Source organism: Stegastes partitus, unplaced genomic scaffold, assembly GCF_000690725.1.
Source record: "Stegastes partitus isolate 25-593 unplaced genomic scaffold, Stegastes_partitus-1.0.2 Scaffold1442, whole genome shotgun sequence".
Taxonomy (NCBI): Eukaryota; Metazoa; Chordata; class Actinopteri; family Pomacentridae; genus Stegastes; species Stegastes partitus.
In genome coordinates this window covers 76,746-102,711 of record NW_007579173.1, presented here as the reverse complement: position 1 = coordinate 102,711, position 25,966 = coordinate 76,746, and the positions used below count along the sequence as shown (strand labels likewise).

Here is a 25,966-nt window from a genome sequence, read left to right as displayed (position 1 = left end):
ACATTTGTTTTAAGACTCAATTAAGAAAAGTTTGAAAACTAAGCTTAGATTGAATATGTATCTTCATTTCGATCACATTTTAGGGAAACGAACAGGATGACGCAAATACGCCTACTCCTCAGGCTTTTAAGAGTGGCCTGATTAGATTTTACTTCTGTGGCCTTGCGTCTTTTTTTTCTTTAGGTGCATGCATGCAGCTCATTTCTTCTGAACCACGGTGCTTCAATACAAAAATATAGCTCATACTAACCTAATATCAGAATCACTGTCATACCTGCACTGAACTCGAAGTCCGCCTTGTAGCCTGTGGCTCTGATCTGAAGATGAATTTGCTGTCGTAACCACAGTCTGGCAGGGGGCAAAGTGCTATAATCTGTCAGCAAGGAAGAAAAGGAAACACAGACAGTCACAACACTGCTGTGCTGCAAAAAAACACTCACTTTTGCTACATGTGGACAAACTGCGCTGCACTTACGCTGTCTGTGTTGAGTCCAATATCCAGCAGCTGGACAATCTTGACCTGGAAGAGGATGAGGGTGCACAGAGAGCGGAGGGTCATACTGGCCAACTCCAACACCAGCAAAGGTTTGCTGCCTGTAGAGGTGGAGCAGCTGTGGGTAACACACAGGTTCAACTACAGATAAAAGATACAGAAGCACAAAGGAACTAGGTTAATTTTGGTTTAAGTAGAAATCTGATAATTGGCTTACATAATCTCAAATTGAACTACTTTCATTTTCTATGTTTACAAGCACAGCATGAGGAGGAACTCAAAGGAACTTCTTGGTAGGAATTGTAATTAAACTTAATATTGATAACCCAAAAAAACCCCAAGCATTTAATATTATAAAGGCTGCAGAATTGTGTGATACGAGAACATACTAACTAAACCCCCAAAAATGAGAAAATATGGGTATTTAAATTGAGTGTTGCCAAGGAACATGAGAGAATATAGTCGTGGTTGAATCACAGACAGCAGCTGAGAAAGCCGAGTATGACTTGTTAGTTATTCTTTCAGGCTGATTAAAGGTGGGCAGGAGGCTTTCAGAATGTTCGAAAGGCTCTTTATTAGCTATTGTGAATTGGCCAACAGGTGAAGGCTCTCCTCTGAATGAGGGCTGATTGCTGTACTGATGCAATCAATGAAGCTCGCTGAGTGGGCAGCCACATCTGATTGTCAAGTACAGCTATGGAAAATATAAAATGCCTGAGGGGAAACAGCTTGTGGGAGTTTTATAGGTAGCAGCATTGTTTTCTACCAGCAGCTTGTTGTTAAAAATTGTCATGTGCATGCAAAAATATTGAATTTCTATTCCGTTTATGTTTCGAGATAATGAAAACGTGTAGCTGTATTTAAGTTTCATTGAGCAATGATGTAAAAACTATGTCCATATACAATCAGACTGTTATGGTGAAAGCTATCTGGGGACATTTGAGCCAGATTTTTTTTTTTTTAGAAAACAAAAAATCTGTTTACCAAGCATCAGTCACCAGAATGGCTGCAGTAGTGTACAAGTTTTCATTTCCTCTGCAGACTACACACACGCACACACAGAGCAACAAAACTAAACCTGAGGGGCCAATAAAATGTGAGCACTTTACTTCCTGGGAAGCAGGGTTGCAGGGCCCCGACTGCTTTCAGCCTCTCCCAGTTCCTGACCTACGTGTGAGGACACTGGGTTGAGGAAAGTTGCAACAGGAGGGGAAACAAATCCCTGTTCAAAGACATGAAGACATAGAGACGTTTTCACATTGGTCATTTAGAGTGAAAGAGAATTACAAAGCTCAGTCACTGACTCCTGGAGAAATCCTACTGTCACCAACATTTGATCTTTTGCCTCTCTCATGTCTTTGGCTTCCTTTGGTAAAAAAACATCACAGACTGCCAGTGTTCACTCCATTCCCAGCTTCAGCTCCATCTCCACAGAGCTGTGTCAGACTAAAGCAGAAGTATGCAAAGCATGCCTCAGTGGTTCTTTGTTGGAGAAATGGAAGTTCACAGAGGCAGCCTGCTGACTGTCATGCTCAAACCTGGTGTAATGAGGTGAGACTCTGCTTGTCCACACTTCGCTGAGGTTTCTGTCTGTTCAAACACTTCCATTTCATGCTTCCCACTGTTTTTTTTCCAGGGGGGTGGTTGGGGCATTTTATAGCATTCATTATGTATCATGAGATAGAGGATTACTGAGAAGATACACATTTAGTTCACAAATCTCTTTTAGACAGGAGCAGTATGGAGCGACTGCTAGTGTTGATTTCCTGACTAGAGGTAGCAATGAAGAGAAAGATAAATCTATGTGTTTTCATCTCGCGTTTTAATAACAATATTGACAGACTGTGCTGTGATATCACCCATCTGCTGACCCTCTGAAATTAATTAATATTTCCAGCTTTTTAAAATGGCAGATTTTCCCATAAATGTAGCTATTGTTGTTCACCTCAGATCACTGTGGGCAGGCACTCACCACTGCTGAGCAGGAATAAAGCACAAACACTCCTATTTTGGACATGGTTTTACCCAGTCGTGATCTTCATCTAGCTAATCTCTCCTACAGCCAATGTGTTTACTACAAGAAATGACAGATGACCTACTAGTTAAAAAGTCACAGACCTTAGATGTGCACTATTGCTGCAAGATAATCTGAGTAAACTAAACACTGGCATCTATTTCTGAATAGATTTTCATGGACCCACCCTGACCTGAAACTGCAGGAGCCACATTCACACAACAGGTTGAAATAAATAAGAATTATCCTTGAAAGTGTTTGGATGCAAGCCTAATCACTTGCAGGCACTAAATCCTTCGACTGTTAGTAATTTGTCGCTGTGTTTAATGTTAGTGTTTCATTGTGGTCTACATGTTGATTTCCTATCCTTCTCCAGTCACTAAAGTGCACAAATGTCTCCCACCAAGCAGAAAGCTATAAGTGCTATATAAAAACAAGATAAGTACTCAGGACTAAAGTGAATTTGTAAAGGCAGATAGAAAAGCAGCAGAGCAGAACTGACAAAGAGAGATACGTTTTTATGATGCAGAGATGAGCATTTTCCTTACAGGTCACTGTAGCCTTGTTGTCACTCTTGTCATGGGTACATTCTTCTATACAGATTTGTATTGACTGACATATTTCTTCTCAGAAGCACAATTCGTGCTTTCAGCAGCCTTACAGTACTGTCAATGTCACCTACATCAGCTGCAGGGACAGATTTGCTTTCTTTTTCAATCCAAACACAGTCTAAAGTTTTCTTCCATCATTGTTGCAGTATATTGCAGTACAGCTGTAAATCAATAATAATCAGCTCTTTGTAGATAGTCCATTGTTTTCTAACAGTCACAGAGAACTGAGACTTAGGTGTGCAACTTTAACGTACAACTCACTTAATCATGTGCAGACATTTGAGTTTCTGGAGTGAAACCTGTTTTTGCAAAAGAAACATTGGCTGATGCATAAATTCCATTTAAATTCAGTTAAACCTTCCTTAAAATGTGAAATAAAAGGGGTTGACGACTTTGCAAAAACACTGCAAATTATGGTCTGACTAAGGAATGAACAATGACTGTCATACAGACAATGAAGAAGACAATTTTCAGTCTCTGATTCAAATTAGTAAACCCATTGCTTTGACATAATTTGTCAGCGTAGTCGAATTAAGTGGCTGGAAGTTCAGTAAGGGGGATTAATCTGTTTAGGATGTCCACCAGGTGTCACTATGCACTCTGTCTTATTTATGGAAAATAAACACTTAAGAAAAAAACCAGTGTGGGTGTTTCTGCCATAGACCTTAATGGTGTCTCCATATGTGCCATAATATTTGTAATAATAAGAATTATGAAAAAACAACAGTCAATGTGTGGCAGTACAGACAAGTAAGAACAGCTTGTAAAGTGAAAAATGGAAGTGTTGCTCACATTATATAAGCTATTTATTTCTTTGTAGCAGAGTTGATAATCATCTTTCTGATTTTTAGAAAGCATTATAGTACAATTTTGAACAATCTATTAGACTACTAGACCTGCTGTGAGTTTTGAAATTGTATAGTTTGAAGCTGCAGGTAGGCGAAACCCAGTGTTTTGGAAGGAATGATTAAGAAAAGGTGTGAATAATAGAAGTGTGCCCACAAATATGCAGTAAGTTCCTCTGCAGGCAGGCAGACAAGAGCTTTACCTCTATTGTGGTGACCAGCAGCAGTCCATGTCGGCTGATTGGCGAGCTGTGCTGGCATCTGCAGGGGTCTGACGTCTACTGCCCTGTCTTCCATGCACAGGTAAGACAAAAACAGTGCTTTTTAGGTTCATCTTGTACTTTTTGAAAGACTATATACGTCTTATTCAATAACTTTCGTGTGCACATAAAAAGAGAATCAAGGCAATGTAAATGAAAGCACACATTAAGGTGTTTAAAAACAAACAAAAGACGCAAATCAGTCTTTTCATTCATCAGTAAGCCCTAGTGCAGGATTCCTAAAGTGAAAATAAATTATGAAATCATATTAATTAACTTCACATAATTACTGTCTCAAAAGCTGCCACAAAGCACAGAAGGTTTATACGTCTTCATTATCTATCAACTCCATACTTTGCAGAAAAACAATAAATGGTACCCAAACCTTTTCAAATATATCCTGTTTCCACTTTTATATATATAAAAAAACTTTTCTTTTGTAAATGCATATACCAAGACTATTATTTATACTTGGTCTACTGGTCTTTTACCAAATGGGTACAGTTTTTCTCTGAGTAATGATAAATTATAATGACATGAAGTAAGAAAATATTTTGATATGCATCATGTAAAGAAAGCAAGTACAACCCAGAGGTGCACTGAGGGTGATCAGGGCAAAGCCGCCACACCACGCTGAGGTTAAAGTTCCGAAATGTCGGCCAGTACCAGGACCAGGTATCACCAGATGGTGACACCTGCCTCTGTGGTTAAGGGAATACAGAGTTGTGGATGTTTTTAGAGCGTGAAGCCTGTTGCACAAGGCCAACCACCTACCGCTGCAGCCACCAGGAGGGGAGGTCTGTGGGTGTATGTGGGCGTGGCGACAAGTGGCCCAGGCAGCAGAGTAGCAAGGCTCAAAAGCAGTGGTCAGAGTAAGAGAGGATGAAGGAGCTCCATTATCAAAAGAGTTATGATTGGCTGTTACGAGCCATGAGTAAGCATGCTTGGGATTTGTTCATGGAACCAAACATTGCGTTTTCATTAAGGGCTTTCATGGTAGTTTTGAAAGTGATGATGTGAACTAGTTTTATTGAGAAGAGTTTATCAGTTGTATCACTACAAAGCAGAGAGATATGAATTCTAAGCCATCTCCATTGGAGGAAAATAAGACTGTGTAACTATAGTTAACTGTACAAAAACATGGTAACAGCTATAGTCTCAAAATGCTTATTAATTAAAATAATTCTAAACAAAAATTGAACTACAATATCACTATCTAAAACTATTAAGCATACAATTACTAAAGTTTGATGGAAACTAAAACACATTTTTGCCAAAAGATTAAAACTAAATCAGTATCAGATGTTTAAATTGACACTGCTAGACTGAGCAATAACTCTGTATAAATATGAAAGAAGTATTATATGACTGAGTACTTGCTGATTCCCAGTTCTCCACTTTAATATTTGTTCTTCTTTGATACTGAGACATTTCACAGTTTTAAAAAAACGATAACTATACATGGTCAGATACATTTTGGGAGATAAACACACAAAGAAATATGGTACAAAGCAATTAGATTTGTTTTTATAACAAAATTCGATCAAGGTACATACTGAGCAAGACATGCTGTTATGTTGCAATCTACACTTGTCAGTACTCTGGCTGAAATAAACGACTTCAAACTGAGTTTGGCATTTCTTGTTACTTTTCGGTTGACATATAAGCTGATACCAATATATCTGCAACAAGCAAAAATTAGCTGACGCATGGATCTAGCTCTGTACCTCTCTAAGTTATAGTTTATAACCAGTCATCAGTCTGACAGACCTGTTTTTCTAATGTGTAGAGTACAGCCATTTAAAACTTGTGCTGCAATATTTCCTTACACAGAGTCACAGTGGAGACTGGTTAGTTAAACTGCGCACTCCATTTATCCATGGCACTGCCTTATTATTATGTAACAACATGCTCATTAAAAAAATTTACACATTGTAATTCACAGTTACAAATCAGCTTCCAGACCAACACGGCAGCATTAGCTGGTTCAGTGATCGTCTGCGGTTACTGAAAATCATATCAAGTCTTGAAACGTGTAGCCACACAAACATCCAGCTGACCCTGCAATAGTACGCTTCTTGTAAGCTAGATAGGACACTGAGTGCACGTAAGCTTGCATCAAACAAAGTTGTTTCAATCTGTAGTGAATGTTTTACTGTGAAGTGACATTATACACTGAAAATGTGGCTGTGTGTTCCCAACTTTCAGAAATGTATAGCACATTGTGTGAAATAATTAGGAACTGACACAAACCAAAGAACAGTCAGCAGAGTGTTATGACAGTGAACACTGTTTTTCCTCCAACATACCAGACAGACCTTAGCCTATTTGTAACAATGGGACTAGTGATTTGTTTCATCATACGATCAGATTCCATCTTTTTGCACATTTTAATCTCGTTTCCTTTAACAGTTGAATGGTTGGTGGAATGTATTTTCCCACATTTTAATAGCGTGCTAAGTCTTTTTCAATGTTTTTTTTAGATGTCATGTCAAGTACAACATATTCAGACTAAGATAACACACCTGAATGTTGTAAAACTAATGCAAGAACAGAGGGCATTTGTTTCCTGGATTTGCTGGAACCAGCTGACACCTGTCTGATGTGAAGCCATTCTGCTGCTGCTGGCCCAGGAGACATCCCTGGAGTGGTGCTGAAGTAAGACAGCACCATGGAAGCAAAAAATATGAATACCAGAGCTCCAGGGTGTGACCATGTTGGACCAAAAATCTGGTAAATGCGACCGGTAGCATCAGTGCACTTGACATTTGGCAAGTCTGTCCCTTTGTGCGTGCGTGCGTGCGTGTGTGTGTGTGTGTGTGTGTGTGTAGTAGTAATGCATAGGCTGAGTCGCTGTCAGGCCAATACAGGTAAGCTTATTTGACAATATGGCCAGGTCAGAAAGTGACAAAGCAGCTGCTATGCTTGAGTCATATATAACTTACATTGTGTGCAATAGTCTAGGCTGTGACTACTACTCCACCTTCTCTCCTCCTTTTTGTCACTCTCTCTTTCTCAAACACATGCAGCAAAGGAAAGTGCAGGTCCTCTTATGCCCTTATGCACTGCACTGTGAATAAATAAAAAGTTTGCTGTGTAAAACTCCAAGGTGTATTTACTCTTTACTTTATTACAGTTATAACAAGCCAGGTGTAGTACGGAGAGAATAAAGACAACTAAAGAAAATGGAACTCCAGAATTAGAAATGTCAGTTGTACAAACCTGTGTGGAGCCCTGTCCCTACAGGTTATTTTTGTATCTATCAGTTATTCATACTAGTGCCAGTGAGGCCAACCTTTGACTGATGGTCAGTAAGAGAAATTTGGGGTTTACCAACCTGTGTGTGGCAGGGGCCTTGGACTTGGCCACCCAGGTCTGGAACTGCAGCGTCCAAATCCATCATTGTAAGGCTGAATCACTAATCATGAAAACATTATCAATACACCTGTCATGGTATGGAATCATTAAATCAACAAACTTTGTGCTTCAAACATATCATTTCACATTTGATATCTAAAATTGAGGAAATACTGTAATTAGTTGAAGACATCTGTGTGTGCACAGGAAAAAGCATCACAACTGGCCATTGCACTGTAAAAGATTGTGGGTTACTTATAAAACAGAGGTTAACTCTTGAAAATGTAGTTTCTTGAAATGCTACTAAATGCAACATGTCTTTGTATGCAAATTATTTGCAGTAGCTGAACTTAAACTTACTTGTGTACTTGTTCTCTTTTTTGGCAAATTTCACGATATGCAAGTTAAATGCTTTGAAAGCAGTTGGCATCATTTTAGAATTCTTTTCTTCAGTGTTGGTTTTTAAAAACTAAAGACATTTATTGTTTTTTTTAAATTAAGAACATGGGCTTTAAAGGACTAAAATAAGTTAAACACTCAAGCTACGAATGCCAATATTTTGTGTTAGAATTTTTTATTTTTTTTTCCCCCAGAGTGTGACATTTATACAAGGCTCTCAAGCAAAATTTAAGTTCAGGGATATAAAAAACTTTCACTGAAATGTAGGGTACAGCATTAATGTTCATCCACAGTACATGACTGAAGCATATGCATACTTAAATATATTCAGAATCAATCTGGAGCAGTTCATGGAAAGGTCTTCCTATAGACAGCCACTGTAGTATTGATGATTTGTGGAATAAATATTGAGTGAGTAAATTGCACCACTGGACTCAACCATGTTCCGTTTGAAATCAGAGGCCAATCACATATCAGCCCATAGTAAATCAAACAGCAGGGTGTGTGCACTGACCTTGTTCTAGAAGGGAGGGAGGGTCACGCAGCTTTACTCCCCAGGCCTCAGCAGCGTGCTGCAGCAGAAGGCTGCTGATCTTTCGGTGGGCCAGTGCATCCCAGTGGATTCCGTCTGGCACGCGGTGCTGCAGGCTGAGGCGGAAGTGAAAGTGCAGGTCGAGGACATCCAAGCCGTAGGCATCAGCCAGCTGACAACTGTAGAAGTTTGCTTCAATGATGTCATAGCACAGCGTGGGACCTAAGTGGCTGATCTGTAGTGATTCAGTGATGGTAGGAAATTATTCAACATATATACTGAACCTAACAACGCACATGAAATTTACATTTTGAGTCTTGACGATAGGTGGCAGTGACCTTTTCTTGACCACAGTGAGTATTCTCTGTTGGATATGGATTTTTAGTTCAAATTAAACAAACAAACAAAAAAAAAACTTTCACTTTAACACACATTCTATATACAACATATGGTAACTTCACTCCTTGGTGTATTGAGTTCACCAGTTGGAAAACCAACACTAAAGCAACTGATCAAAAGATTTTTATCCTTTAGTGTATGGTGGAAAAAAAAGTAGTGAGAGTCAAGTAAGTCAAAGTTATGACTAGCCAGAGGCTGAATCTGGATTTTCTATCAGCATACTGTACCTACTGACACCAAGGAATTACGGTTTTAATTACCCCCTCCTGTGTTGCTGGTTTCCAGCAAACTTGTTCATCCTCCTATAATTTAAATCTCATCTGGAGCCATGTCCTTGTATTTTAAAGTAAATGTCTCATTTTTTTTTACTTTCCCCTCACATGCTGTGCTTTTGTGTAAAAATAAAGGAAGTCAAAATGTTTTTTTCCCCATTTTATTGGGGAAAAAATGGCAAAATTAAAGCAGTTGGGAGAGTGACATCCCATAAGCTCATTAATGGTCTGTTGTAATGTAAGCGACTGTTAGGTGTTTTTAGTTGGATTTGTTACCTTAAATCGCTAAAACCAGTGTTTCTGTAAACACTTGTGAATATACAGCATGTCAACAAGCATGGTTGAAGCAATATACAGCAATACATCCACATATTGTGATTTTAAAATACTTCAATAAAGGTACTTTAAACATAAAGTGAAACAAGAAAAAGGTGTTCCCACAGCTTGCTGTCTCAAAATATCTAAACTGAGATGAAGCCAAAGACAGAAGAAGGCCACTAAAGCAGATTCAGCACTGGATCCCTAAAAACTTCAAGTGTAACGCCAGCTTAAGAAGCACTGCAGACCTGTGTTCGATCAGCTTTTCTTTAGGTTTCTGAGGAGCAGTACATGGATTGTAATTAATATTTTGAATGTGTGTGGTTGGCATACAAAACAATAGCCTTGCAGCAATTTAAGATGAGGTTAGCGCCTCTCATTCAGCACCCAAACAACTTATTAAGGCAGTCAAGCCTCGAGTGTCCTGTGCCATTCTGACAAAGAAGAAACTACAATTCAAAACCCACAGTGTGCTACACTACAACAACAAACATAACATTTGCAATGAGTCTAATTGCTTCTAGATAAAGATCAGAAGGTCCAGGCCAATGTAAGATCATGACAGAAAATTCAGAAAGTTCTAAGAAGCAACTTTTCTTCTGTTTAACTCTTTTGCTTCCACAGCTCCAACATGCAGCTGCTTATTTGCCTGTTTTCTGGATGTAGCTGTGCTAATAAGTGAAATCAGCTGGTGTAGTGTTTGGCTGGAATGAAAACTCGCCCATTGCTCAGATACTCACTTCAGGCACCAAAAATCCACCCTTGATCTTCTTGCCAAGTGGCATGGCCAAAGCCCAAAGGAGGAGACAGTTGTGGCAGACAATGGTTCTGATCTGGCCAAAGAACTTGTGGAGGTTCTCTTTGTACTCTTCAAGACCTTCCAGGCCATACCTTCCAATAAAGAAAAAACAAAACAAAACCGATAAGCAGGAATGAAACCGCAACACCTAGTCTGACAACTGCAGTATTACTTTTGTTATATCTTTGAATGTGAGATATCTATTTGTTTATACCAATGGTGCCATATACTCAAACAAGCACAATCCAGAGCTATAACACATCCAATCAGTATTATGTTCTTGTAAAATGATGCTTGCATCCACATAGCAGTGCAATTATCAAACAGGTGTATTGTTTTGGTTTGATAATATTAATTTTTAAGGTCAAATCCACAACCATTAACCAGCTACTATTTGTTTTCTAAAACACTTAACAAGATAAGGTCTCAGTGGGACATTTGACGGCATAAAAATACACTTGACAGTCCTCCCTGGTGGCCACACCAAGTAGGAGACAGCATTTCTACTTTTACTCAGACACACCTTCGCAATTGATAGGCTGCAATTTCTTGTTACATATACTCTAACAGCAGCATTGGGTGATAAACTACACTGACTGATAATGCTGGTCACTGTGGTGATTTGGATCTCCCGTAATGCTGTGCACAGCTCAGTGCTGCTTGCTACAGTGATGGATGAATAATCTAACCAGTCCAACAGTCTAGAGCGATTCTAGCAGGCTGTGCTGAGACACAGTCGTGATTTGGGCTAAATGTCAACGTCAGAAGGCTCACATGCTCTCAAAGACAATGCTAACAAGCTGATGGTATATTATTAATTCTGATACTTATTAAATTACTAAACACAACACACAGCTCAGTGGGATGGGAATATTGCTAGTTTTGCAGGTCATAAACAAAAGAATTTGATAAATTAAAAAGCTGACCCAATAGCGGTGCTAGTGGAAAGGTCAGAGGATCACCAAGCGTATTACAGTTAGCCCTGCAGGACACATGGTTGGGCTGTATTTCATGGAAATCCAGTCTACAGCTGTTGAGAAATTTCATTAAAAGCCAGAGGAAACTGCAACGTGGTGAGAAAGAAAAAGGCAAAGAGATTTCCAAAGCCAGTGTGAAAGATGAATATCTGACAATCTATCCAATAGTTATTGGAATGTATATTAGAAAAGTCATTCATAGACATTCATTTTGTAGATGTTGCTAGATTAAGATCTGGGGAGTTTGAATGCCGTGTAAATGCCATGGGCTGTTTGTCGTGTTCCTCAAGCTGTTCTTGGGAAGTTTCTGTTGTGCAAAGCGGCACACTGTTCAGATGGGTGAGGCTGGTGCTGTCAGGGAGTGTTGTTGCCATGCGACAATGTGCTTTTCCTGAAACAATATTTATATAGGTGGTCAAAGTATCAAAGTAACATCCACACGAATGCCAGATTTCCAAGCAGAGCACTCCATTGTAATGAGATGATCAATGTAATTCACTTTACCTGTCAATGATTTATTGTTATGGCAGATCTATGTAGACGAATAGAAGAATAGAATAGAACTTTATTGATCCCTTTGGTGCAAACCTCAGGGAAATTGTTGAAATGTGTTTACAAATCTCAGTTATCTTTGGTGAAACCTGTGATATAGTAAAAAAAAAAGGTAAAACAAATTGAGCAACTTTATAGAAAGGTAATTGACACTGATGGTTCTTTTCTTAGAGGTTTGAGTACATCACCTTTTAAATAAAAAATATTTTGCAATCAAGCCCAAGTAGAGAAGTGCCAAATGCCATAGTCAGCAATTTAAAAATTAGATCTATGAATGGAAATTTTTTAAGATCACAAAAAAATGAATCTGTACTTGGTTTGGGGCTGGCTTGCATGGAGGCAGTGGTTTTCCAGTTGTGGTTAAGTAGGGCTGAGCATGAGCAAGTCCTGCATTTAGAGATGCTGTTCTACGTAACAAGCAGTTACTGCAGTTACTATTGCCTTTCTATCAGCAGAGCAGCCTGACCATTTTCTGACTTTTTCCATTAAAAAAGCTTTTTTTTTTTGAGAATGAAATTGTCTGAATGATCACAGTGGGCAGTGAATGGAGTGAAAGCACTTGCATTTCATTCAGCTTTATATCATTTCTGCAAAGAGTGATGTTCCTCTCCGGTCTTTGACATGCTTAATAGTTGATTTTCATCCTCTTCAGCAGGAGAGGGACTTTTCTGGAGAAGAAGTGTGTATTTGAACAGTAGAACAACAGAATGGAACTGCAACCGGATTTTTCTTCATCACAGGGAATGCTGACATTTCCCCCTGCGGCAGCTGCTTGAGTGATTCCATTCAGTCTCTGGACATAATTAATCACACACCCGTCTCCCTCTCACTCTGACTGAACCCAAACAAGGCTCAACATTAATGAAATTCACACCAAACAAATGACTGGAGGACCAGGATGTGCAGCAGCAGACAGGCGAATAAAAGTCTTGTTTCATCACGGTTAACTTATGGAGCACATTTCTCAAGAGATAACTGTCATATTCAACGGTGTACTGTATAGCAGGTTTTTTTTCACTCTGCAGAAATGAGTGCAAATTGTGTGAAGGCTGGAGCAGTCAGACAAATGACAGCTCATGGCCGTCTGCTGTTTTAAGAGCTTGTCTCCTCAAATAAATTATTTTGCAATTTAGCAATGCTTTGCCTAAGAGTAGCACAATCCCTAAGAACACAGAAGTTACAGCAATATCAGACAGACTGGAATGAATGCGTATTTTACAGATAAAGGGAAGCTTTTACAACTGTACAACAAACTTCTCCTCACCTAAACTAACTTGCACATTAGGGTTAGTTTGCTTAACAAAAATTAAGGAATAAAACGCAGCAAAGAGAAAGTCTAAATGTAGTAATGTTGTTGTTGGAATAACAGCCCTGCATCTAAAGGACAGTTGTGAAGAATACCACAAACACAAACAAGTGCACCACACATGAACTGAGGTGGCGTTAATGCTAAGGTGGTTGATAATGTAAGACTTTCTTACTTCAAAGGCAGTGGTTTATGACATTATATAATATTCAAATTTCATATTTGTATTTACCAAACACATTGTTTGCATGTGGAGTCAGTATGTAAGTCAGAAGCATGGCAAGCTACGTCGGAAAGCATCCTGGTTTAGACAAGCTTGTTTAAATAATTAGAATTTAATCATTTAATCAGGTAGTCGCATTAAGTTACAGATTCCTTCGTCATTAGAGACCCGAGAACAGGAAACGATTTATCATCTAAGAATTAGAACAATCAGGACACATGAAATAAAATGATGAGTGGTGCTGAAGTTTTGAAATCTCCAGTGAATATGAAGGACTGTGCAGCGTTGGTCGCTCATTTTAATTAGAAAGGAGCATGCTTACCAAAAAGAGCTCCACCAAAAATACTCAAGCCAATTGCTTTTATTTTGAGACTGTGACAATTAAAATCAAGAATTTGGCAGTGATGCAGTGATGCGCAAAGTGGACGTAAGAATTTTCTAAACTGTTCCAAATGCCATGTTGAAAATGTCAACAATTTGCCTGACCGTTATCTGGTGATTCTGACGCACAGTTTGTTCAATTTCTTGGAAATTTTCAGCGGATTTGCTCATAGAGGGTCACCCTGCCCTCTCATCATCATCCAGTGCTGTTCTTCACTTGCTGAAACGAATAGGACGCTCTGAATTTATTTCGTGGCTCATTGCTTCATCGCCATTGGCTTTCTGAAGCATTTAAAGGGCTTCTGTTGCTGTGAGTTTGACACAGACTTGAGGGAGGCTCTCTGCTCCAGTTTGGGATCTATCAGATGTGCACTACCCACTGCTTACTAAACCACTTGGAACACAGGTGACAGCTTGTTGATTGTGAGATATGGCATGCTGTAACGTGACAATTACTGCTCTCACATGTTGACATGCTTGAACACAGCCTTGGAAGTTTATGGCCAACCAAGAGAAAACGCAAATGGATTAGTGGCCTAGCCAATAGGAAACCATTCACTGTAAAAACTGTGACATATACATTAGCAAAAATAATGATTACAATTTTTTAGGCTTTAGGAACATAAATTTACCAACAAATGAAGCTAAGCTTTTAATTTAACCAAAGTAAACGTACCGACAACTTTAAATGTCTGTCATTGGATCTGTGATTCACTCCATGTTTACTTTCCTTTTTGCACTGTAAAATCTCCAAGTACATTTTGTTAAATATTAATTTCCATGCACTGCATCAGGGTTATATCCCCCAGGCATTCCCTTTTTTTTTCTCATAGAAAGTTGCATGATGGAGGTTATGTGTGTGTTAATATGTGATGTGTCTCAGAGCAGTCAGATGGTCCTCTCTCTGATCAAAGTTAAAACCAGGATGAAGACAGACTGTGTAGTTCACACACTTCCTCCAGCCTTCTGATGTAAGGCACTTGAGCCATAGGGGTCATACTGGGAAAAGTGCTCTTGGGTTGATTGTGACTGAAACACTGCAGCAAAAATTCTTCAGGAGTAATAAAGTTTGACACAATTGATAAAAATAAAGATGATAAAAAGCTATCTGACCTCATATTTAGATCACACTTTCAGTATATACAGCACAGAGATTGGAGCTACTTTACTTTAAAGCAAATTAACAGTTAACAATAAACAGTAAAGCAAGGCTCTCACTGAAACCAGACAATTAGATCAGATTACTCCAATTTTAGCTTCTCTCTACCTGCTGACTTTATGCTTTAGAACTGACTTTAAAACGTTATTGATTACTTTGAAAGCACATCATGAGCCCACAGCTGCATCACAGAGCCTCCACATTTTGATCAGCCCCTGTGTGCAACAATCAGGTCAGGGCCTCCTTGTTGTCCCTGTTGCCAGACTAAAGACGAGTAGTAACTGTCTTTTTACTGTCAGGGCTTCCAGGCAATGGAACAACCAGCATGAGAACATCAGGATCCCTGATTATGTTTCTTCTTTAAAAGGTCCACTTATGCCTGCTGGCCTTTGTTATTTGATTTGTGTGTCTCTGCTGAGTGTTAACAGACTGTCAAATCTTACCTGATTTTATTTTCTAATCTTTCATTGCTAAAGCATTTTGCAATCCTGTGACTGCAAAACAAGAAGTGCAATACCAATTAAGTTCTTTTTTTCTTATTATAATAATATTACAATTAAGTAAAAATACTAAGTTTGATCAACTCAAAGACTAAACTTATGAAAATGCGTGAAATTGCCTAATTACATTTTTTTTTTTTAAGTTGTTACCTATGACTTTTTGTTTTCTCAAGTTGTTCTTCTTTACAGCTTGTATTTCACCTAAACTAGAGTGGTGCAAGAGCTCAAGACATGCCTGTTTGAAATGGGCGGACTGCTTTGCCTTTTAATGTTTCAATCTCAACATCATTGATCAACAGCTCATCCAAACTACTTCACACTCAGTCCTGACTGTCAGAACTCACAGTAGCTGACACCATGTGAGGTATAACCAGTAGTTTAGGGCTGCATGTGATGACTGTTTTTTTTTAACCAAAGAACCCAACAACTGTTTCCCATTTAGCCAAATATTGTGATGTTTGATTCATAAAAATTCAAAAGATAGTTTTTATTTTTCACTTAAATTACACTTTCACTTAAATCAATTTATCATTTTATTAATATTAATAGACATATCTGTCAGCAGCCTAGTCACAAAACCTGAAATTCAAAAGGATACACAGATTATTGTAACTGCAGTATGTCACAGCAATCCTCTCTCTGTACTGGAGATTTAAAACTTAAAATAATTCTGAAATGGATTGATTTAATCACTGTAGTAACATGCAGTTAAAATTAATAACTAGCAAATGTTGTTTTGCATCAGACAGGGTCAAGGAAAATAAATGAAATGATTTAGATTAAAACAGCCTGTAATGTTTCAGCACATGTTCACACGAATAAATGGATGTTAAAGAAATGTGAAAATATCAAATAGGCAGACAACAACAATAAACCCGTTACAGCACCTGAGACAAATGCTAGTTTAGAGCTAGCTCCAAAACCACACGTAATCAGCTAACATTAACGGCCTCAATTTCCAGTTTCAGCTCTTTGACAAGACAAGGCATCAGTGGAAGGTAATTACAGAAGCACTGGTAAGACAGGAAAGACATTGCTCCCAATCTTTCAAGTGCATCTAGTTAGAATTTACTTTTTAATTAAATGATTTGTCCAGCCTTTCTTGAAATACAGTATTTTTTCATATATTGTGTCAGCATATTAAGTTTACTGGTGGACAGTGAGGGGATCTTAGCTGCAGCACGGAGGTTACAATGCACAGAAAACCCAATCACATCAACAAGTATCTGAGCTCAAACCACAGCTTATGACATACAAATCAGAGGAGTCTCCTATGCACAGCGCAGCCTTTGTCATTGAAGGGGAATTCAGAAGGACAGAAGGAATCAGAAGTCTTGTTACCTGGAGATGTCCCACACACAGGAGCTGATGATGATGACATCAGGCTTGAGCCCATGCCGAAAGTCCTCTAAGACACTCTCCACGTAGGGCGAGTAGATCCGTGTCAGGAAGTAGAAGCGCAGCAGGTGGTGGTCGGAGCGGTACTGTCGGACCTCTCTGTATTCGGTACCGTTTGTCATGGGACCCATGGAACCTCCTTCCACCAGGCAGTCCCGCTCAAAAGACAACTCCCCCTGGATGAGACAAAGGGAGGTATTAAAAGGCGGTACTCAGCATAAGAAAACTTTATCCACAAGTTCATTTCAGAGTTACTGTATTAGTTGCATCAGTGGTTTCCAGCTGTGAAAGGAACCCATCTACCTGTCTAGTGGAACAGATACCATGTAAGCTGTCGTAAGAGTAATTTTCAGGTAGTGAATATTATGCAGAGGTCTTTGGTATTACAATGATATTCATTTAATTGTAATTGTCAATCTTCTCGGGGGATGAGTTCACAGAGAATGCTTTAAACTAAACTAACAATGGATGATTTATTCTACTGTTTCATAAATGAACTACAGTTGCAATCAAAATGTTCCAACTGTCTTGAGCATTTAGAGGTTTAAACATTATAGGTATTCTGATGATTATGGTTTCATGAGCTGAGTTTTTGAGTTGCACGTTTTTTTGAGGTTTTTTTTGTAAAGCAGCAATGTCATAATTATTAAACCCCTATCTAAAATTGCAGTTTTAAAAATCATTTACCGGCACGTAAGGCTGCCAATTTGCTGTGAAATACAACTATGCCTTTAGGAATCTCTATATTGACACTAAATGTGCTTCATGCTGAGCAGAAAACATGGCAAAGATAAAAGAGATTCCTAAAAAGCTAAGAGAAGAAATTATTTCATTACAGCAAAGAATAAATCAAAGAGACTTCAGGCTCTAGAAGACATGGTTGGAAACATCATATACAACTTTGAAACTCCTGGTACAGCAGTAAACCTTCATGGGCGTGGAAGAGAGAGCAACATTCTCCAAACGTACATGATACCGCCCCGTCACTACCTGCTGCTTCCAGGTCAGCCATTCAGTATAAGTAGCTGCCCCACAGTCCACCAGGTTGATTTACTTTCTATAGATCAGGGGTGCCCAATCCTGGTCCTCGAGAGCCCCTATCCAGCATGTTTTAGATGTTTCCCTCTTCCAACACACCTGATTCAAATGATCAGCTCATCATCAAGCTCTGTAGAAGCCTGATAACGATCCTGATCATGTGAATCAGGTGTGTTGGAAGAGGGAAACATCTAAAACATGCTGGATAGGGGCTCTCGAGGACCAGGATTGGGCACTCCTGCTATAGATGCTTCGACTAACTCTAAAGTGTCTCAGGCAAAAGCAAAGCAGCCCAAATGTTCTGCTGTTGAGTACAGGAGTGAAGTAGAGCCCTCATGCACTCACAGCATCCAAGGAACTGAAGACCTACTCGATCTCTTATTTACCAGTCTGCATGTTTTAAGCCCCCGCTGTAAATTCAACTACGTTCAACTGAGTTTAATGATTTTGAACTTTGGGCACAGCTGTGGGCACAGCCATAGCCAAGCTGCAGCTCCGCACCACTAAGCTACTGATTTAACCACTGCAACATTGTCTGACAAACTCACCATACACAAGTTAAAGACAATGGCTGTGCTATTAATTTGGTGATATTTTTATGTAAAATGACTCATTTGGGTCCATGTCATCTCCCATGTGGGCAACTGCTTTGGGTTCTTGTCAATCACAGATACAGAGAGAGTCTTCTTCCTAAAAGGGGCTAGGACAACAATACCCATGTTCAGAGGGGGAGGGTGAAACCCAAGTTGTTTTCTGAAGCAACAATTTACCGATGTCCCCAAGACACCTCACATGCAGACTATTGTTAGACACTAGAATTTACAGATGCTGAGTGGGACTAAAACTAGTTTGAAAAGAGAGAAATTAGGTCTCCAATGTCAGATTTATTTCATCTGAACATAAAATTTGTCATCAAGAGATACACACAGGCCAGGTGAACTGGTGAAACCACCTCAAATTTTATGTCACACTTGACAGATTTTTGTTTGCTAGAGCCCTAAAAATGTCATTTTTAGGAGTTTTGTAAATGAAAGTTACGCCTTTTTTAAACCTTCTAAGCAAAACAACATGGAAAAACAAAACAGACCCTCCACCCCACCACCAATTTAGAAGCTATCTGTTCTGTAATGCACATTGGATAGGCGACCGTAAAACACAAACACAAATGACTCGTGTGTAGGCTGGATACTTGGCTCTGGCTGTGAGCTATGTCTGACTTCTGACAGATTTCAAAGCTAGTTTTAAAGCACAAAGTATTTTGGTAAATACTCAAGACCAAACAGCAAAACTTTAGGAGCCTTAAAGTTACAACTGACACATCCTTTTATTGGGAGGGTGTTTAGGGACTCTCCTTCTGACTCTGTATTTTAAGAGCTACTTTTAATCTGAAAATTTGTGAATATGACCAATTTAGATGAAAATTATTCAGTATTTCTATAAAGCAGAAGCATAAAAATTATATTGTGTAGCACAGCATATCTGTTTCTTCTTTGTTATCCTGCTTATTGTCCTGTGCCACCCTCTAGACTGGAAATTGCTGCAGTAGGCAACATATGAGAACGGTTATCTATTAAGGAATAGGGATCAATTTAAAGGTCGAAAAGCAAGACAACGTTTTTTCATATTCGTAACCATTTGTTTTGTGATGATCACAGTTAAATTTTTACCTCCATTTTAATCACTATGCAAAGCACAGTCTGTTGCTGAAGTTTGTTCCTTTGTTTCTTTGAAAGACATTTTATTTCCAGTTGATAAAGACAGAACGAGGAATGGTTCCAGGCTGAGATGAGGCCTTGGAAATGACAAAGAGCGGCTCGAGACAGGTGGTTCTAAAGTTTGACTGCAGGTGTGCTACTGTGTGTGAGAGTAATGAAAAGCTTGTGGAAAGATTTACTTTGGACTTGAGCTGAGGCAGAGTCAAGTACTGATCCCTCTGAAGCAGCAAAACCAGGTCTTTGTACATGGAGCGCTGCACTGAAATCAAAGAAAAAGTGCAACAAGCTTCACTCACATCAAGTAGCAGAACAAACTCAAAGATTTCAATCAATTACGACGAAAAATAGGAGCCTGAAAAGCAGAGAGCAATGGAGAATTTCAGGCATGTAGATAGCTGCGAAGATGTGAAGCAGAACTCTTTAAATGATAAGATTCTGTGTCTGGTAAATACTGAACATGGACTGCTGAAATCCATTTGCCACCTTGTTTCTCTTAAAGAATTCAAAAACATTTCAAGAAACATTTTAGGATTAAGACAATGGGAGGACTTGGATTTAGATATTTTATAGTAAAGATTCTTATCATTTAAGGCTTTGGCAAAGTAAAACATACAAACAACTCAGACTCTGCTAATCTCAAACACTCATATGTCTCTCACCTGAGCCTCCAAGAATGACAATGAACTTGTTGTGCAGAAGCTGCCTGGCTTGACACTGTGTTACAAACGCTCTCATGGCTGCACAGCAGGCGGTTCTCTGAAATGAAAGAGAATCATAGCACATTTTCGCATTCTCTAAACCATATTTTGTCTGTGTAGCCTTTCACACTGAAGAGGTGGCTTCACTCTGTTCTTCATGTTTATGTCTGTGGCTGCAATTAGTTCTGAGCTCCATTAAAAACTGTCAATTAAAGATAAAGAACACGGCGCTGGTGTTTGGTAATATGCTGATTTGTAATTAACCCAGCAGTAATTTCATCTAAAGAAATCATGTCAAATTATAAATACAATAGCAATGACAGCTTGCTGTATTTTGGGTCATCTGTAGTACATGACAGCACAATCCAGACTCCATTCAAAAATATATATAATATAAAGCTGTATGGGTTAACAATTGTTAGGATATTGTATGCTTTTACTACACATTTGTCAATATTAAGATTTCTCTTCCACGCTACTAATTTTTCAAACTTGTAAAATTATTTCCCAGACTTTTGGGAAAGACAGATTAAACCTATTGAAAATGTGTAAAAATAAATAAATAAATAAAATACTATATAACCTATGTATGGCCCCATTTGCAACGTGACCTAATGCTACTGAGCTATATGGACTCCTTTGTTTAATTAACATATATTCACCAAGCAGAACTTACATTTAAAATATTAACTTTTAAAATTACTTCAGGTTTTTCCAACTTTATCATGCTGGTTTTTGCATTAGACTACACAAACCAAACTCCATTCAAAAAACGGCCAATTAAAAAGCACAATCAGGAGGTTTCTGACAGCTGCCGAATTGTTGGTATATTGTAGGTTATGCTTGATAATGCAACACTCTCATAAAGCAATATCAGCGTTTACACTTGCCACACAGGTAAATGACACGAATGTTTCATTTTTGCTGCATTAACTTAAAGGCTATTGTTTTTAAGTCGCGCTCAAACCAAACTCCGTTCAAAAAATACCTAACTTAAGCGATATCGAAAATGATAAGGCGGTAACTGTTTAAATTTCGCAAAGACGAATTGCATAAGTCATAAATGTGCGCCGAACTGAAGAACTAAGCATCTGTTATGAATTTTATTAAAAGCGGAGAAGTTATGCGACTTTTGCTAGCTTTCCTGGTAATTTAAGTTTAGCAGTCAAACAGTTAGCTTACCTTAAGGGTGGAAGGTGCGGCAGCGTGTACTTCTGCGCATGCCCACTTGTGGCCAAAATCAGGAACACCTGTGAAGGATGTCTCGGTCACAGAAAGCTACAGCTCTACTTTTGTGTCTCCTTGGTTAATTTCACACTTCGAAATAGAGTTTCATCTACAACAAAATAGCCGTAGTCCACTGTACTGGGCCATAAGCAGGCTTTAGGAATAATGAGGTCATGGGTGCCAGCAGATTTACTTAAAAAATTTGACGAGAAACCAAAAATCCGTCTCAGTGTTTCATTCAGTTAGGCTAATTTCTTCATTTGCATGCTGCTAAGATCATTTCACATCAGTATTCAGCCCTACATTATGCTCATGCTTGGCATTTTCTGTTGAGAGAAGGTGTTATGTTTTCCTCTCCTCCCGGCAGACAGAAGCACAGGTGTTACTAATAACATTAAAGATGGCTGCCTTATATATTCTGTCCCAGTAAGCAAAAGGCTCGTTTCAGATGAAGTGCACCTCATCTGGAAAGTAGCAGCAGCAGAGACAAACAGCTGCAAGTAAAGCCAGACGGCATCCAGTGGCCTTCAAGTCTGTGGAAAGTAACAGAATCTGATTTAATTAAATGTTATCAGACCAATCTATCAGTTATACCAGGCTCAGATAGTTTTAATTATGACAGGGTAGCCAATTAAAATGTTACACAGGTGATCTCAGGTCTCTGTTCATCCTTGCTTTTATATGAATTCTCATGTAAATCAGCATTAGTTTGTATAGAAATAAGCTGAAAGACCTGTCTCACTCAGGCTCCATGAATAAATTAAGAATACAAACAGCCGAATGCAGCTGAAAGAAATACAAGATGATAGCTTTTCAGACTGTCAGGCCAGAAACATCTGTTCAGCTGTAAATTTAGGAATCCTCACATCACCTACCTGAAGTGTTGGTGCTGATAAATAAAGAATTCATCCAGTCTAACGTTAATATAGAATACACTCGGACTGTATACGTTGTGTAGTTTATGACTGTATTCAGCATCAACTACACAACTTGGGATAAACAAGAATCAACCTCCAAAATTAAACGGGGAAATTCACGAGCTAGGGCCACACCAATAAACTGAAGCTGGATGCAAATGAGCGTTGTGTTGGTGATAACTTAAGCTGATGCGATGTGGGGAAATGCTTAGTCAGAGATCAGCAGCAGCTCCCGAGCCGGTGGACAGCCAAGGACAGGGGTGCTCAATCCTGGTTCACATGATCAGGATCGTTATCAGGCTTCTACAGAGCTTGATGATGAGCTGATCATTTGAATCAGGTGTGTTGGAAGAGGGAAACATCTAAAACATGCTGGATAGGGGCTCTCGAGGACCAGGATTGGGCACCCCTGGCCTAGGAAAAGGAGAAGACAGGAGGAGGAAGCAGAGGTAAGGGGAGGGTGGGTGAAGAATGAGAAGCAAGAGGGAAGAAGTGGGAAGGCCAGAGTGGTATGTATGGACGTACGATGGGAAGGGGAGTGGTTGAAGTGTTTTCCTGCTCCTGAACCTCAAGGATTTTATCTCCATCATCTATACACTTGTTAATCCTCACTAGGGTCGCGGAGGGGCTGGAGTCTATCCCAGCTGATTTAGGATGAAGGCAGGGGACACCCTGGACAGGTCACCAGTCTGTCACACTTAGAGACAGACAACCAAGCACACTCACATTCACACCTACAGACAGAACATGCAACCTCCACGCAGAAAGATCCTGGGTGTCCTCACCGGGACGCAAACCAGCGACCTTCTTGCTGCAAGGCAACGGTGCTACCCACCGATCCACGTTGCAGCCCAAAAAGACAATGTGAATCTCCGAAATGTTCTTTTTGACGAGGAAAAATTGAAATATGGATATCCACACACATATCCAGCCAAGTTATTAATTATTCATGAAGAAAAAAGGCCATCAGTGAAGAGATCTGGAATCAGGCTACAGAGCTCTTACGATGTCTGTCATTTTTCTTTGTCTCACTTTTCCATTAGTAGTAAAATATGGTGAGTAATTTGTCATTTAAAAAAAAAATATTGACCTTAAATTTTGCCCAACAAATACCACAGTTAGCCAATAAAATAGCCTTTCAACCCCCCCTTTAAGTAGATCATTAAATTTGTGCACTTTACTTAAAAGCCCCAATTGGCGGATAGCATACAGAGTGCTGAATGTATTCCTACAGTTTTACCTTATAAAGGTAAAACACACATCGTGCTTTAGTGAAGGACACTTGAAATTAGCAATGAGACAATAAACTCATTAGGGGGCTCTTTACTGAGGTAGGAAGATGTAAGGCCATTTTTTCATACAATCGGACTTCTGACTTGTAAAGAGGAGTTGCCTCCGCTGGCTGTTGGAGTGGTGGGATTGAAGGCCGATATGAAACACCAGGGAAGGGGAAAAACAACGGAAGCAAAACGAAAAAGAGCAAAGTTCTGTCTGGACCATGACACCAGAGGCTACATCCATCTTTAACACGTTTACAGTCTAAGGGTGAAGGGCAGTACGAGGCATCTGCGCTCTGATGTGTCAGTCCAGCTCAGCCTTGGGGTAGACTGCTCAAAGGGCTCTTATTCAGTGGTGTCATTGCGGGCCGCTGCCTTGAAGCAAAAGAGGTAAAAAAGAAATCTGTAGCAGTTAGTTTTGTTTTGAGTTGCTTCTGTAGCTCTGAAGTAGAAATCGGTGTTCTCGGCTCACAAGATTTCCAACATGAAGACGGAGTCTGTTACTGAAGTTGATCTATTCTATCTGAGGCACACATGAAAGCCATTTGTCAGCTTGTCAGCTCAATGAGGGATTACACCATTAACTCCTGTTATGCAAGGGTAACTCCAACATACAGGAGTGATATCAAAGTGCAAAAAGATTCCCAAAACGATGGAGCGGTTGTTGAATAATGTTAAACTCTGACTACTGTGGTCAAACAACCTTCCAAAACAGTCTCAGAGACAAATAATGTTTGACTGCCTGTGTGACACGAGGTCCCCCCCGTTCACCGTTAACATTTAAAGACCAGATTGCCGTGAAATGTTCTCCGGATGTTCATACTCCACAGATAACCCCCTGACTTTTTATCTTGTGACTTTTAGTGACCTAAAAGAACCATATCAGCACAGGAAATATTTTCTTAACATTTAGAGCGTACATTCACGTTTGAATGAGTGGATAAAAACGTTTCACTTTGTGCACCCGATCAACTTTTCTCTGGTGCCAATTCATTAACTCTGTCTGCAGGATGTTGCATTCTCAGAATTTCAAGAAACTATAGGTAGAGTACACTCATCAGGTATGTTTAATCTGTATAAAAACATTCATTACCAACTAAAAAACTTTAATATAAAATGTTAAAACGTCAGCTTTCCTTGAGGTGATATCGCCACATTTTCTGCCTTTGTCCTCGGCTAAGATAACTGGTTGCTTATTTTAAATGCACATATAAGAGTTCTTGTCAAAAATCATCACGTCTTACAAGATCTACAGTGTGAGTCTATTAACAGAAAAGGAAGAGACAGTTACGGTGATGTGACACGCGATGTAACTCTGTTTTGGAACTGTTCGTCACATTTTTGAGATTTGGGCGACGTGCTTGGTGTGTGTGGAGGTTGCGAAGTCATGCTGAGAAGCCTGCAGCCGAAATCTACATGTGACATCTGAGAAGCACAATTCCAACTTCGGGAAAAAAAAAAAAAACGCCAGCATCTATCATTTTCATGTTCAAATGCCCAAAGGCGTCAGCATGCTTCAAACAAAGTACTAGTCAAATGGGGTCTCAGTCCCCCTGCACCAGAGCGTGCCAACAACTGCATTCATCAATTTTTGTAACTTTTTGAAAACCTAAAAGCTGAAAGGTTGCCTTTTGATTCAGGATCCTGCTGTCTGAATAAAGACCTTTATGGAATGAGCAAATGTGCAGGTGGCCCTCGTGTTCCAGGACTCTCTCGAGTGCAGCCATTCACCGCTCATGTGGCTGTTATATGTATATAAAGTGGCTTGATTCAAGAATACATGTAACCTCTGCTAAAATCACCTGACAAGCGACCCGTAGAGGCGTGTGATTAATGACTGGCCTGAGTCCAAACCCGATGTGGAAGAGGTTTGGTTGGGAAAATGGGTCAAAACTGTTACTTCAATGCTTACGTCTGTTGTCAGTATTTTATATTATTATATAATATGGCTTTAAGGGGTTAATGTTGGGAGGTGTTTTGGAACCATTATGTTGACGCGATGCTACTCAATTTGAATGACCCATTATTTGATGTAAAAAGCGCAAATTCACAGCCTTTCAGAAACATCCACGGGAGCCCCATGAGTATTTCTGTATTTGATATGAGGGACAAAGTGACTGTCTGCTGCAGACCAACGCGTACCTATTGTAGTATGAATAGAACTGTGTACACATCTGCTTTAAAAGTCTGTATCGTTCAAGTGGAAAGCATGGATTTTTCTCTATCTTACTGATAATATGAATCATTTTCCAACAGTTGTTTCCTCCAAGGGCTGCAAGGTGGATCCGTGGTTAGCACC

At 39.4% G+C, this 25,966-nt stretch overlaps 1 protein-coding gene across 1 annotated transcript; it reads right to left on the bottom strand.

The window, feature by feature from the left end:
* Positions 1-268: 268 nt before the first annotated feature.
* On the bottom strand, positions 269-20,283 carry LOC103370551 (PC-esterase domain-containing protein 1A-like). The gene is made up of 8 exons (XM_008299648.1): positions 20,208-20,283; positions 19,728-19,807; positions 16,739-16,971; positions 10,241-10,391; positions 8,494-8,746; positions 1,603-1,660; positions 476-611; positions 269-373 (listed from the first exon to the last, which is right to left on the bottom strand). Exons 1-8 carry the CDS (start codon positions 20,281-20,283, stop codon positions 269-271), a joined length of 1,092 nt encoding a protein of 363 aa, XP_008297870.1.
* Between the last annotated feature and the right edge of the window lie 5,683 nt (positions 20,284-25,966).

Excerpts from the sequence above, each read along its gene's own strand:
- LOC103370551 (XM_008299648.1), bottom strand. The coding sequence starts at position 20,283 with ATGAGAGCGTTTGTAACACAGTGTCAAGCCAGGCAGCTTCTGCACAAC. Across the intron at positions 16,972-19,727 it reads TGCCTCAGCTCAAGTCCAAA|GGGGAGTTGTCTTTTGAGCG; the intron begins GTAAATCTTTCC and ends TGTCTCATCCAG. Across the intron at positions 1,661-8,493 it reads TCCCTCCCTTCTAGAACAAG|GTCAGGAACTGGGAGAGGCT; the intron begins GTCAGTGCACAC and ends CCTCACACGTAG.